The 13,453-nt window shown below is 40.8% G+C and overlaps 1 protein-coding gene across 1 annotated transcript; it reads right to left on the reverse strand.

The window, feature by feature from the left end:
- Positions 1-4,896: 4,896 nt before the first annotated feature.
- LOC122926125 (interleukin-8-like) lies at positions 4,897-13,225 on the reverse strand. The gene is made up of 4 exons (XM_044277509.1): positions 13,072-13,225; positions 7,780-7,915; positions 5,957-6,040; positions 4,897-5,412 (listed from the first exon to the last, which is right to left on the reverse strand). The coding sequence occupies exons 1-4, from the start codon at positions 13,136-13,138 to the stop codon at positions 5,388-5,390; spliced, it is 312 nt and encodes a 103-aa protein (XP_044133444.1). The 5' UTR covers positions 13,139-13,225; the 3' UTR covers positions 4,897-5,387.
- Between the last annotated feature and the right edge of the window lie 228 nt (positions 13,226-13,453).

The raw sequence follows: 13,453 nt of genomic DNA on the forward strand, positions 1-13,453 counted from the left end.
TTTTTTATCATTTGATGGGAAAATTTGTATTAGTGTATTTGGATGACATTTAGATTTTTTCTCCTGATTTCAAAACTCATAAGGCACATTTACGTCAGGTCTTGCTCATCCTGCGGGAGAATAAATTATATGCAAAACTGGAAAAATGTGTCTTTGCGGTTCCAGAAATTCAATTTCTGGGGTTTCTTCTCTCCGCTTCTGGTTTTCGCATGGACCCCGAGGAGGTCCGCGCTGTGCTTGAGTGGTTGCTTCCTGAGAATCAGAAGGCGCTGATGCGTTTTTTGGGCTTTGCCAATTATTACAGGAAGTTTATTTTGAATTATTCCTCTATTGTTAAACCACTCACTGATATGACCAGAAAGGGGGTAGATTTTTCTTCTTGGTCGGTAGAGGCGCGTAAGGCTTTTTCTAATATCAAGGAGAGTTTTGCTTCCGCTCCCATCTTGGTGCAACCTGATATTTCTTTACCCTTCATAGTTGAGGTTGCTGTTTCTGAGGTGGGTGTGGGTGCGGTCTTGTCTCAGGGTTCCTCTCCTGCCAAATGGCGACCGTGTGCCTTTTTCTCGAAAAAACTCTCCTCCGCAGAGAGAAATTACGATGTGGGAGATAGGGAATTGTTGGCCATCAAGTTGGCTTTTGAGGAATGGCGCCATTGGCTAGAGGGAGCCAGACACCCTATTACCGTGTTTACTGACCATAAAAATATGGCCTACTTGGAGTCAGCCAAGCGTCTGAACCCCAGACAGGCCAGATGGTCTTTGTTCTTTTCAAGATTTAATTTTGTTGTCACGTTCCGCCCTGGGGTTAAGAATGTGAAGGCAGATGCCCTGCCACGTTGTTTTCTGGGAGGCGGGAATTTTGAAGAACCGGGTCCCATTTTGGCCAAAGGGGTGGTGGTCTCTGCTCTTTTTTCTGAATTGGAGGCAGAGGTGCAGGCAGCCCAGTCAGAGGCTCCTGATCTTTGTCCTCCTGGGAGGTTGTTTGTGCCTCTCGCTTTAAGACACAAGATTTTTAAGGAACACCACGATACGGTCCTTGCTGGGCACCCGGGGGCAAGAGCCACACTGGATCTCATCGCTCGGAGATTCTGTTGGCCTGCGCTTCGTAAGTCGGTTGAGGGTTTTGTGGCAGCCTGCGAGACTTGCGCTCGTGCCAAAGTCCCTCATTCACGGCCATCAGGTCCTCTCCTTCCCTTACCCATTCCTTCCCGTCCTTGGACACATCTGTCCATGGACTTCATAACAGACCTGCCTCGTTCCTCGGGGAAGACTGTGATTCTGGTGGTGGTGGACCGTTTTAGCAAAATGGTGCATTTCATCCCTTTACCTGGCTTGCCCAATGCTAAGACGCTGGCGCAGGCATTTATTGATCACATTGTCAAAATGCACGGTATTCCTTCAGACATAGTCTCTGATAGGGGCACGCAGTTTGTTTCCAGATTCTGGAAGGCTTTCTGTTCTCGCTTGGGGGTTCGGTTATCATTCTCTTCTGCTTTCCACCCGCAGTCGAATGGCCAGACAGAGCGCGTCAATCAGAATCTGGAGACATATCTGCGCTGTTTTGTGGCGGAGAATCAAGAGGATTGGTGTTCTTTTTTGTCCCTTGCTGAGTTTGCTTTAAATAACCGTCGTCAGGAGTCCTCTGATATGTCACCATTTTTTGGTGCATATGGGTTTCATCCGCAGTTTGGGACTTTCTCGGGAGAGGGGTCTTCTGGTTTACCTGATGAGGATAGATTCTCCTCGTCTTTGTCATCTATTTGGCAAAAGATTCAGGATAATCTAAAGAGCATGAGTGAGAGATATAAGCGTGTGGCAGATAAGAGACGTGTGCTTGGTCCGGACCTGAATGTTGGTGATCTGGTGTGGTTGTCTACCAAGAATATCAAATTGAAGGTTCCCTCCTGGAAGTTGGGTCCTAGGTTTATTGGGCCTTACAAAATCCTGTCTGTCATCAATCCTGTTGCCTACCATCTTGATCTTCCTCAGACTTGGAAGATCCATAATGTTTTTCATAAGTCCTTATTGAAACCTTATGTCCAACCCATTGTACCCTCGCCTTTGCCTCCTCCTCCGATTATGGTTGATGGGAATCTTGAATTTCAGGTCTCTAGGATTGTGGATTCTCGTCTTCTCCGCGGTTCTCTCCAGTACCTTGTTCATTGGGAGGGTTATGGTCCTGAGGAGAGGATGTGGGTCCCAGTGACGGACATTAAGGCCTCTCGTCTCATCAGGGCTTTCCATAGGTCCCATCCTGAGAAGGTGGGCTCTGAGTGTCCGGAGTCCACTCGTAGAGGGAGGGGTACTGTCACAACCACCAGACAGCTGAGAAGCTCTGACAGAAGCCTTTCAGAACCTCCTCTTTGAGTTCTCTTTGTTGTGGTATTCAGTTCCTCATCTCGTTAGCCTCTCTCAGCTGTCATGTAGTTGGACATTTTTTTTTTTTTTATTAAAACCAAAAAACAGTGTTGGCTACCTTGTCCTCCTCCACCGGCGCTTCCACTTACACCGCTACATCCAGCGCTTCCTCAAACTCCTACTCCATATGGACCTCCACCTCATGAATCAAGTTTTATTTTTTTGTGCGTATTTTATTTTATGTAATTTCACTAATTTGTCTGTTACATTTTTGAGTGAAATTCCCCAATTTTTGGGTGTGATATATCACTGCTATACCTAGTAGACAGGTAAAAAAATTCACAGATTTGTCTGTTACATTTTCTGGTGACATTCAACACTTTTTGGCTGTGATAGACCCCTGCTCTACCTAGTAGACAGGTTAATAAATTTCACACATTTTTCTGTTACATTCTTGGGTTGACATTTTACCATTTTTGCCGTGAATAAACCCCTGCTCTCCATAGATGACAGGGACCGAATTTTTAAAAAATAATCTGTTCCATTGGTGGGTGACATCAACCCATTTCTGGCGATGAAAAACCCCTGCTCTTCATAGGTGACAGGGACTTAAATTTCTAAAATTCATCTTTAAGTGGCCCTTTAATTTGATCCTTCTGCTTTAATAATTTGTCCCACATTTCCTCTTCATCCCATTGCAGCAATTGACCTCCCTTGGATGAGGTCTCCCTTTCTCACGCTCCCTCTCTGGCGTGGAACCCTGATTCGCCGATAACCATGATCAACATGGTAGGCTCAGAAAAGAACATCGAAAGTTGATAGAGAAGATATCCAAATGGATGGTGGACGTCACAGGGTCGTGCGATCAGGCAGAAGTCAACAAAGCGGCAGCAAGGCATCTCCTGGCTAACGTTTCCAAATCCAAAATACCACAGTGACATTCCCTATAATTTTTTATTAATTATTCCAATAACAGGGCATCTTAAGAGTCCTGTATTGTTATTTATCGTCACTACTTCCACCAGTCGGGAGTGGGTAATTGCCGCGCGCCCGCTCCTTTCCTTCAATTCTTTTGCTTTAATAACTTTTCCCATATTTCCGCTCGATCACAAATACATTTTATACATTGATATCCCTTGGATGTGGTCTCTCTTTCTCACGCTCCCTCTCCGTGGTAGAACCCTGATTCGCCGCTAACCGTGATCAACATGGTAGGCGCAGAAAAGAACATTGAAAGTTGATAGAGCAGATATCCAATTGGATCGTGAACATCACTGGGATGTGCGACATGGTGGGGCAGTATGTTTGCACACGCCTGCACGAACTGACTGATGGTTCTGCCCTCTGCAACTTATGGGTCTCCAAATTGGGCACATGGCGTGAGCTTGCCCTTTATGCCTTGGAGGTGCTGGCCTGCCCTGCAGCCAGTGTATTGTCTGAACGTGTGTTTAGCATGACTGGAGGGGGTTATCACAGGTTATATTTCCCAATGTTTTGAGGTGTACCCTAATTTTAATAAAAGCATTTTCGGAAAAAAAAAAATCATGTTTTAGTATCTCCATATTCTGAGAGACATAGTTTTTTAAAAAAAAATTGCCAGATTGTTTTATGTAGGGGCTCATTTTTTGAGGGATGAGGTGATGGTTTGATTGGTACTATTTTGGAGGGCATACGCCTTTTTGATCGATTGATGTTGCAATTTTTGTGATTTTATTTTTTTATGGCCTTCAGGTGAGGGGGTGGATCATGTGATATTTTTATACAGCCAGACGTTACGGACGCAGCAATACCCAATATGTCTGTTTTTCATTCTTTTTTTTATTTTTTTTTACTATTTTATGTATTTTATTTTGGGATTTTTTTTTTACTTGAAACTTTATTTTTATGAAAAACACTTTTTTTAACTTTTTTTTACATCAACTTCTGGGGTCTAATCCCCTGTGCAATGCATTACATCCTGTATTGTAATGCATTGACTGTCAGCTTTTATGCTGACAGCCTGCCTGTGAGACACAGCCTAAGGGCTGGATCTCACTGGCTTACGTAGGTGGCAAGTCCTGATGCCTATGGAAGGCATCTGGCTGCCTTCTCTGGCATCGGATCCCTGCCACTACAGTGCGGGGACCCAATGGAGATGCGGAGGGCACCCAAACCCTCTGCATGCCGCGGTCAGCTTTGACCGCGGCATACAAGAGGTTAATACACTAATGCTGGCATATGCAGCAGGGGCCCGGCTGTCAGTGACTGCCGGGTCCATGCCACTGATCGGGCGGGCGCAGCTCCTGCACCGGCCTGATCATCCTGCTGGACATGTACAACGCTGGTCCTTAAGTCACGTCCACCAGCGCTGTACTTGTAGTGCCGTCCATTATGGGGTTAATATATCTCAACATAAATCCAATTAATACACAAAACTACTGGTTCTGTTACATTTTTTTATACTTCTGTCTACCTAGTATGTCAGGAATTGAAACTCTACCCAGGAAAAGTGCTGACTTGCTATTGCTTTTTATGAAAATAACGAGAAAACCCCTTTAAATACAGAATTCAAAAGACATTTATTAATAAATAAATAAATAGGCAAAAAAAATTACAGAGCATGACACATTCACATAGTTAACCATTTTAAATCATTTCTCAATAATTGCTAATGCTTCCATCATGGCTTATCAAATGTCATACTCTGATACTGATATAAAAGGGCAACCGGCCATAGGCCCATAGGCCATAGGCCATTAATGCATGGTTTGTGAAGATCCGACCATCGGGATCCCACTAATTAGCAGAACAAAATCAGACCCCCTCTAGTCACACATTGAAGGCCTATGCTAAGGATAGACATTTAATATATTTTCCCAGAAACCCTCTTAGAAGACAATAAAAACCCCAAACCACAATGTGTTGTCTGCTCATGTCACAACTACTGTATAAAGAGAATAAATTAATCTTATTAACATAAATAGTAAATAACTCAACATTGAAATCCCTGACAGGATAGATGTGATCTTCAAGGGAGGTGGAAGAAATCTCTTAAACCGTTTCCTCATTGTTCTGTCTGTTGAGGAAGAAGTTTTTGAGATGTTAGAAAAGTCAAACATATTTTTGCTTAGCCAAACTGGTGCATAATTCGTAGGTATAAAAAAATAGCCTGTTTTACGCCTTCTTATGCTCTTTTTGTATTAACTATATTTGATTCTTGTCAGTGAACAGGAACATTCTAGTTTACACCCAAAGAAAGAACTCAACCTCATCAGAAAGAACTCAAGTGTATCTCAAGAAGACAACCCCTTCCTGTTAGGGAATATAGATGTCAGAAACTCCATGAGCCACAGTTACTAGGAGCAATTTCAGTTCTGTTGGACCTGACTCATCCATGAATTACATCACCATAACATACAATAATAACGGCTGATTTCCTGGAATTAGAAGCCAGAGCAACAACTGACAGGTTCCATATAGAAAAGGACTGTCTTGACAGCGCCTTGATTGTGGATCACAAGAGTCGCTGTCAGTCCGCAAGATGCAGCCGTCACACAGGCAGTGTTTCCCCAACCAAGCACAGTCATATATATGAGCCCTTGGCAATCAGGTGAACTTACTTTTCCAATATATTCTTGATCAATTTTTCTACCCAAGGGGTTGATGGATCGACACAAACACTGCTTCCACTTTTGAGAGTAATTCTGAAAACGAAACAAACAAAATAGATTAACACAATTTATAGTAAATTAACTAAATATCTAAAGTGCATATAAAGTATATCATCTGTCAGCTATGGAATCGTTTTGTTTGTGTGGTATTCTATGTGGAAGACTATGTGGACACTCTGCACCACCATTCTATGATATAAGGATATGATAAAATAATTTGCTGTTACCAGTGGCATGGCAGATCCACTTATAGACTTTAAAATCTCTGCTTGCAGTCATTCAATAGGAATGTTTGGTTTTGAAAACTTATTTTCCTCTACCCAAATAGGTAATTGATGAGTTAATAGAGGGGACAGGTCCTCTTTTCAGGATCCTCATCTCTTTGCCATAGTGGAGAGCAGTTACAAAGATCATTTCTCTGTGAAGGATCTGTCCTTCATTACATGGGCAACAAATTGATTTGGAGGGTTACAGTGTAAGGCTTCTTTCACACGTCCGTGATGACATCTGTGACAAGACAGTTAGTGTGTGAACCTTTCCAAATTTTACAAAAATATTTGCTTTGTGACGAATTACGCTGTGACGACATACGTCACCGTGCATGAGATTTTGCGTGGGATCTACAAGAAAGTTTTGATGTGTTACCATGAAGCACAAGGAAAATCGGCTTTGCAGCAAATCGAATTTTCTGTAAAATTTGAATCGAAGTCCACTTCGGATACTTTGATTTGCTCAACACTATTGAAGATGTCTGTAAAGAATCTGTGCTTGGTGCATGTGTCCATTTTTTGCCCTTCATGTGTCCTCCATATTTTATGGACACTACTAGGCTGAAAATTGGTCTCCTGGGCAACGATTTGTGAAAAGCATGGATTAAACATGGATTGTATGTGTGTTGTGTCTGTGGTTTTTAGAGACCCATGGACTATAATGTGCGTGAGGAATCCAAACTCGCAGACAAAAATAGAGCATGCTACCATGGTGTCACCATGGGCTAACAGTTCGTAGAAAGTCATTGATGTCGGTACATGTGCTCTCCACGGAGAACATGGACAGCACACATCTAGGATTCACTGATGTGTGAAGAAGGCCTAATGTTGTAGTTGTTCTGCAGGGATAATGAACAGAGGTTTCCCCACAGATTACAAGTAATCTCTGCAGATTCCAGCAGGGGGACACTTTTTGATCATCTTGTTGTCACAGAATCCTTCAAACAAGTAGGGATTGTCCAAATTGGAAAACCTCTCTATATAAATTAAAATCAACATGTATCAGGATTGATAGCTACTATTCTTGATGCTCAGAAAAGCATCCCATAAAGACAACCCCTTATCAGGTATCCCATTCAGAATCGCATTCTATGAGCCAGAGTAGAGAGTCACTCGCAAACAGGTGCTCACGCTCTGGCGGGCTCAAGATGTCCCTCTGCAGGGAAAATGCATGTCTAGGATTAGAAACAAAGGGGTCTTCTCACTGCAGTAGCAGCCATTCACTAGAAGCCAGATCAGCAGCTTCTTTAAAAAAAAGTGTGGTTTCTTGAGACAGCACCTTCAAAGAAAGCCCTTGTCTGAAAGCAGACACTTCTTCATGATATACAATACAATGCTACAGTGGATTTAAAAAAAAAAAAATATACAATGGAATACAAGACAGGATATAAGATTATTACTATATCATGAGATTAGTATAACATTGAACACATTAAATAAATGATAGCAAAAATTATATACAAAAAAGGTATGATGAAATTCATCTGTATACAAGATACTCACATTACTTCAGTATTTTTGCAGTGGGGGCCGCTGGGTATGAGTTCCAAACTCTTCATGTTTTTAATAGGTTTTTCTGGCTTTGCAACATTGATGCAACGACATCTTAATTCTGATATTGATCTGGCTAAGGACATTCCTGAAATTACAAGGAGATTATACATCTTTATTTTTGTCTATTCATGTATATGAAAGTTTGCATAAATGATAAAAAAATTCTATATTTCAACAGCAACCACTAGAGGGAGCATATAATCCTACTGCATACTTTGTTTTAATGGAGTTCAATGTACAGTATGTCTACATGCCGTAAACTCTGGAAGGCCCTCTGCAAGAGGAAGAATCATGGCATCTGCTGGTCAGTTGATGCCTGTAGTGCACAGAGGCTGTATAGCTCGTACTAAAGCAGCTGTACAGGTTCTGTGCACTGCCGTATACATGAGCTTATGTTATCAGACTCATAATATTTGAACATTATGTTCAGTGTACAAGTATAAAACAGTCTCACTCATATATTTATGTTTTTATATTGCTGTAGTGAATTTGTTTACTATGCTTTTCAATACAGATGAGGTAAATCTATGTTAATGTATAGTGACTAAATATAAGGCAAAAAACACAGTTTAGTCACATTTTAATAATAGCTAGTGGGCAAGTTAGATGTATATGTCAAACATTGACCCCAAATGTTGTGTGAACCTAGATTTATCAAATAAATTTAAACTTAAAGGGGTTGTCCGAGTTATATCTATATATGTTATGGTGGCTTATAACATTATTAAAAATACATTTGTAATTTACTCACATAATTTATTCTGCCGTGTTTCTGCACAGCCGATGCGGGTCAAGTGACCCCTGACGTCATCCACCCGGCTCCGGTGGTGACGTTTCGTGTACAGGCTTCTCCCTGCCTTAGGGAGTGGCCCGGCTCTGTACACGAAATGTCAGAGCCTTGTGTGCCCGCCCCCCTCTCTCTCCTCTGGCTGCCGGGGCTCCTGTGAGGGATTACGCATGCGCGATCCTTACCAGTGCCGGCAGCTGTGCAGAAAGATTCAAATGTGTGCCCGCTCCCTCCCTGTGATCGATCAGTGTGCCTGTTCCCCTGCCTCTGCATCTGGCAATCTTTACCAGTGCTGGCAGCCTCAGCAAGTTACCATTGCCCTAATCCACTGGCCATCAGAAACCAAACCACCCCCAGGAACATCACAAAGTAAATCATTATCCGTCATATAGATATAGCTGTGATATAGCTTAAATAGATATAGGTGTGATATAACTTAAATAGATATAGGTGTCATATAGCTTAGATAGATGTTGGTGTCATATAGCTTAGATAGATATAGCTGTCATATAGCCTAGAAACATATAGCTGTCATATAACTTAGATACATATAGCTGTCATTAGCTTAGATATAGCTTAGATATAGTTATAGCTTAGATACAAAAAGCTTAGATATACATACACACATATATATATATATAGAGAGAGAGAGAGGAGATCCCTCTTGGGCTGTGTGGTGTGATAACGGACCACTGGTTAGACCTGATGACTGTCCGTATTGATATGCGGTATTCCACAAGTCATTTTCCTGTGGGGGAGGTGGATAATCCTGTGCAAAGGACGATCCCCTCCCACCGTACATACTTTGCCCTTGTTTAGTATAATGGCTGTGTATTTGGGGTTTGTGTCTGAAAAGAGGGCAAGATTGCCATGAATGTAGATGGCGCCTGACTCCCGGCGATAATTATGGGCATGCACAGACTGCCTGTCTGGTCTATTACCTGTTTAAAGATGGCTATCGCGGTGCGGAGTCCCAGTGTGCATGCGTCAGATATTTAGCGCATACGCAATGGGTTTTGCACACACGCAATCAATGGTGGCAACCTGGAGCAGGCGCAATGCGGTATGGATAACGCTATGAAGAATCCATGTGGATTTGTATTGTGGATTTGTATTATCCATGTGGATTTGTAATGTGGATTTGTATTATCGGTATTGTTTTGTCCACCCCCCCCCCCCCTCCCGATCTCTTCTCCCTCATTACACATTATGTGCTACACCTGATCTAGGAACTTTGGAACAGGTTGTAGTTTATATTGCACTTGCACTTTATGTATTGATATGATATGATGACACTGCATTGCTCTCTATGGGCATACTTCAATACATTATGATGTCATCTGTATGAATGTATGCACTGATTACTTTATATTTGAACACTATTATGTTTGTTTTGTATCACATTATTTGTTTCACATGATCTGTATCACATGACCTGTATCACATGATCTGTATCACATGATTTGTATCACATGATCTTGTAATTGAATTGACTTTACTTCCTTTTGGGTATATATATCTCACAGTATGCACTTGTTCTTTTGCTTGAGAAAGGCCGAAACGTTGCATCACATGGGTGAATAAAGAAAAATCTTTTCTGTGGATTCCAGGAGTGCTGTTCGTTTTTCTAAATATATATATATATATATATATAAATCTATGTGGGAATATATATAGTGATCTATATCTCTATATACATATATATCTATATACTTCAATAATATCTATATATATATATATATATATATATATATACAGTACAGACCAAAAGTTTAGACACACCTTCTCATTCAAAGAGTTTTCTTTATTTTCATGACTGAAAATTGTAAATTCACACTGAAGGCATCAAAACTATGAATTAGCACATGTGGAATTATATACATAACAAAAAAGTGTGAAACAACTGAAAATATGTCATATTCAAGGTTCTTCAAAGTAGCCACCTTTTGCTTTGATTACTGCTTTGCACAATCTTGGCATTCTCTTGATGAGCTTCAAGAGGTAGTCACCTGAAATGGTCTTCCAACAGTCTTGAAGGAGTTCCCAGAGATGCTTAGCACTTGTTGGCCCTTTTGCCTTCACTCTGCAGTTCAGGTCCGGTGACAGTGGAGGCCAGGTCATCTAGCGCAGCACCCCATCACTCTCCTTCATGGTCAAATAGCCCTTACACAGCCTGGAGGTGTGTCATTGTCCTGTTGAAAAATAAATGATGGTCCAACTAAACGCAAACCGGATGGAATAGCATGCCGCTGCAAGATGCTGTGGTAGCCATGCTGGTTCAGTATGCCTTCAATTTTGAATAAATCCCCAACAGTGTCATAAGCAAAGCACCCCCACACCATCACACCTCCTCCTTCATGCTTCACGGTGGGAACCAGGCATGTAGAGTCCATCCATTCACCTTTTCTGCATCGCACAAAGACACGGTGGTTGGAATCAAAGATCAAATTTGGACTCATCAGACCAAAGCACAGATTTCCACTGGTCTAATGTCCATTCCTTGTGTTCTTTAGCCCAAACAAGTCTCTTCTGCTTGTTGCCTGTCCTTAGCAGTGGTTTTCTAGCAGATATTCTACCATGAAGGCCTGATTCACACAGTCTCCTCTTAACAGTTGTTCTAGAGATGTGTCTGTTGCTAGAACTCTGTGTGGCATTGACCTGGTCTCTAATCTGAGCTGCTGTTAACCTGTGATTTCTGAGGCTGGTGACTCAGATGAACTTATCCTCCGCAGCAGAGGTGACTCTTGGTCTTCCTTTCCTGGGGCGGTCCGCATGTGAGCCAGTTTCTTTGTAGCGCTTGATGTTTTTTGTGACTGCACTTGGGGACACTTTCAAAGTTTTCCTAATTTTTTGGACTGACTGACCTTCATTTCTTAAAGTAATGATGGCCACTCGTTTTTCTGTACTTAGCTGCATTTTTCTTGCCATAATACAAATTCTAACAGTCTATTCAGTAGGACTATCAGCTGTGTATCCACCTGGCTTCTCCACAACGCAACTGATGGTCCCAACCCCATTTATAAGGCAAGAAATCCCACTTATTAAACCTGACAGGTCACACCTGTGAAGTGAAAACCATTTCAGGTGACTACCTCTTGAAGCTCATCAAGAGAATGCCAAGAGTGTGCAAAGCAGTAATCAAAGCAAAAGGTGGCTACTTTCAATAACCTAGAATATGACATATTTTCAGTTGTTTCACACTTTTTTGTTATGTATATAATTCCACATGTGTTAATTCATAGTTTTGATGCCTTCAGTGTGAATCTACAATTTTCATAGTCATGAAAATAAAGAAAACTCTTTGAATGAGAAGGTGTGTCCAAACTTTTGGTCTGTACTATATATATATATATATATATATATATATATACACACATACATACACACACACACACAATCTATATATATGTATATGGTGATATAGATTTACCGATCAATATCTCTATGTACATATATATCTATATATACCATCTATATATAGATAGAGAGTATCTGCAATGTGACAGGAAGATATTTTTCCTGTGTGAGCTAGGAGATAATCATGTGACTGTTATTTTTTTAAATGCAAAGTTAGGATGTGCAGAGCAGGGTGAGTGGAAGGGCAGATTATTTACACCCACAAATGTTCATGAGAGAGAGCTCAGTTATTGTAAGCAAAGCATGAATAACAGAACCATGCAAAGTATGGGTTTTTCTCTTAATAAATCAAGCTTAACTGTAAGTCCTGAGGAGTTTTAGAAGTTTTTTTTTTGTTTGTTTTTTCATAACTTGGATAACCCCTTTAAAGGGCTTGTCCTACCTTTGGGATCTGCTCCTATCTCCAGAATGGGAGTTCCAAAAATAGCAGAACATTGGTTAAGCTATTTTTAAAAAGCTCCAAAGCAGTGAATGGAAGGGGGGCCGCACTTGTGAAGCTTGCTCTCCATTCACTTCTATTGGAATTCCTAAAATATCCAAGTGAGCTCACTGTGCTATTTTCAGAAGTCCCATAGTAGTGAATAGAGAGGGGGCCCCTTTCTGGTGGAACCTGCAGTTGTCTGACATTAATGGCTTATCCTAGCAATATGCCATAAATGTCTCAGATGGAACAACCCGTTTAACTACATATTTGAAGTAAAATGTAAATAATACTAATTTCTGGCTTAATGTTAATTTAAATTAATGTAAAACTAGCCACAGTAGAAAAAACTAAGACAATAAATAAAACAATACAATACACTTTTAAAAAAGAAAAACACTTTGAAATTCATGATAAATAAGACTGAATTTAACATGGACCTGAAAGCAGAAAGACTGCTTCTGGAAAGAAGTCATCTTTTTTTCCCAATCCTGGACAATTTCAAATGAATACACCAATGAGAAATATGTAGACAATATGTAACTTCGCTATAAAATGCAATTTCTGTCTGACTTCCATTTGTTTTCTATCTGTAAATAAAAATCGAATACGTTACCTTCTGTTACAGTGGTATAAAGCAGGAAGATGGCCAGAATAGCAGAGAAAGTTTTAGCAAACTTCATGACTGAATTTCCTTGGCAGATTTCTGAATTCCTTTTGCTTAGCTGCGTCCAAGGTCGTCTGTTTTCTGTTGACAAGCGACGTGAATTTATATAATTGACTGCTCAGTCATTCTGACATCATATCTACTGTACATTTCAACAACGTAAATTCCGAAATCAGTCACTTCCAGCAGTAAGGCACATTTCTGAGTCACACGTCTTTTGGTGTAGCTGGATTAGTAAAGCATAGTTAATGAATGTGTCACCGATATTTTTTTTTACACACAGGTGAATTGACCCTTAGACTTGTATTTTAGCATTAGATACAGTATTATA

This window comes from Bufo gargarizans, chromosome 1 (genome assembly GCF_014858855.1).
Source record: "Bufo gargarizans isolate SCDJY-AF-19 chromosome 1, ASM1485885v1, whole genome shotgun sequence".
Lineage (NCBI taxonomy): Eukaryota > Metazoa > Chordata > Amphibia > Anura > Bufonidae > Bufo > Bufo gargarizans.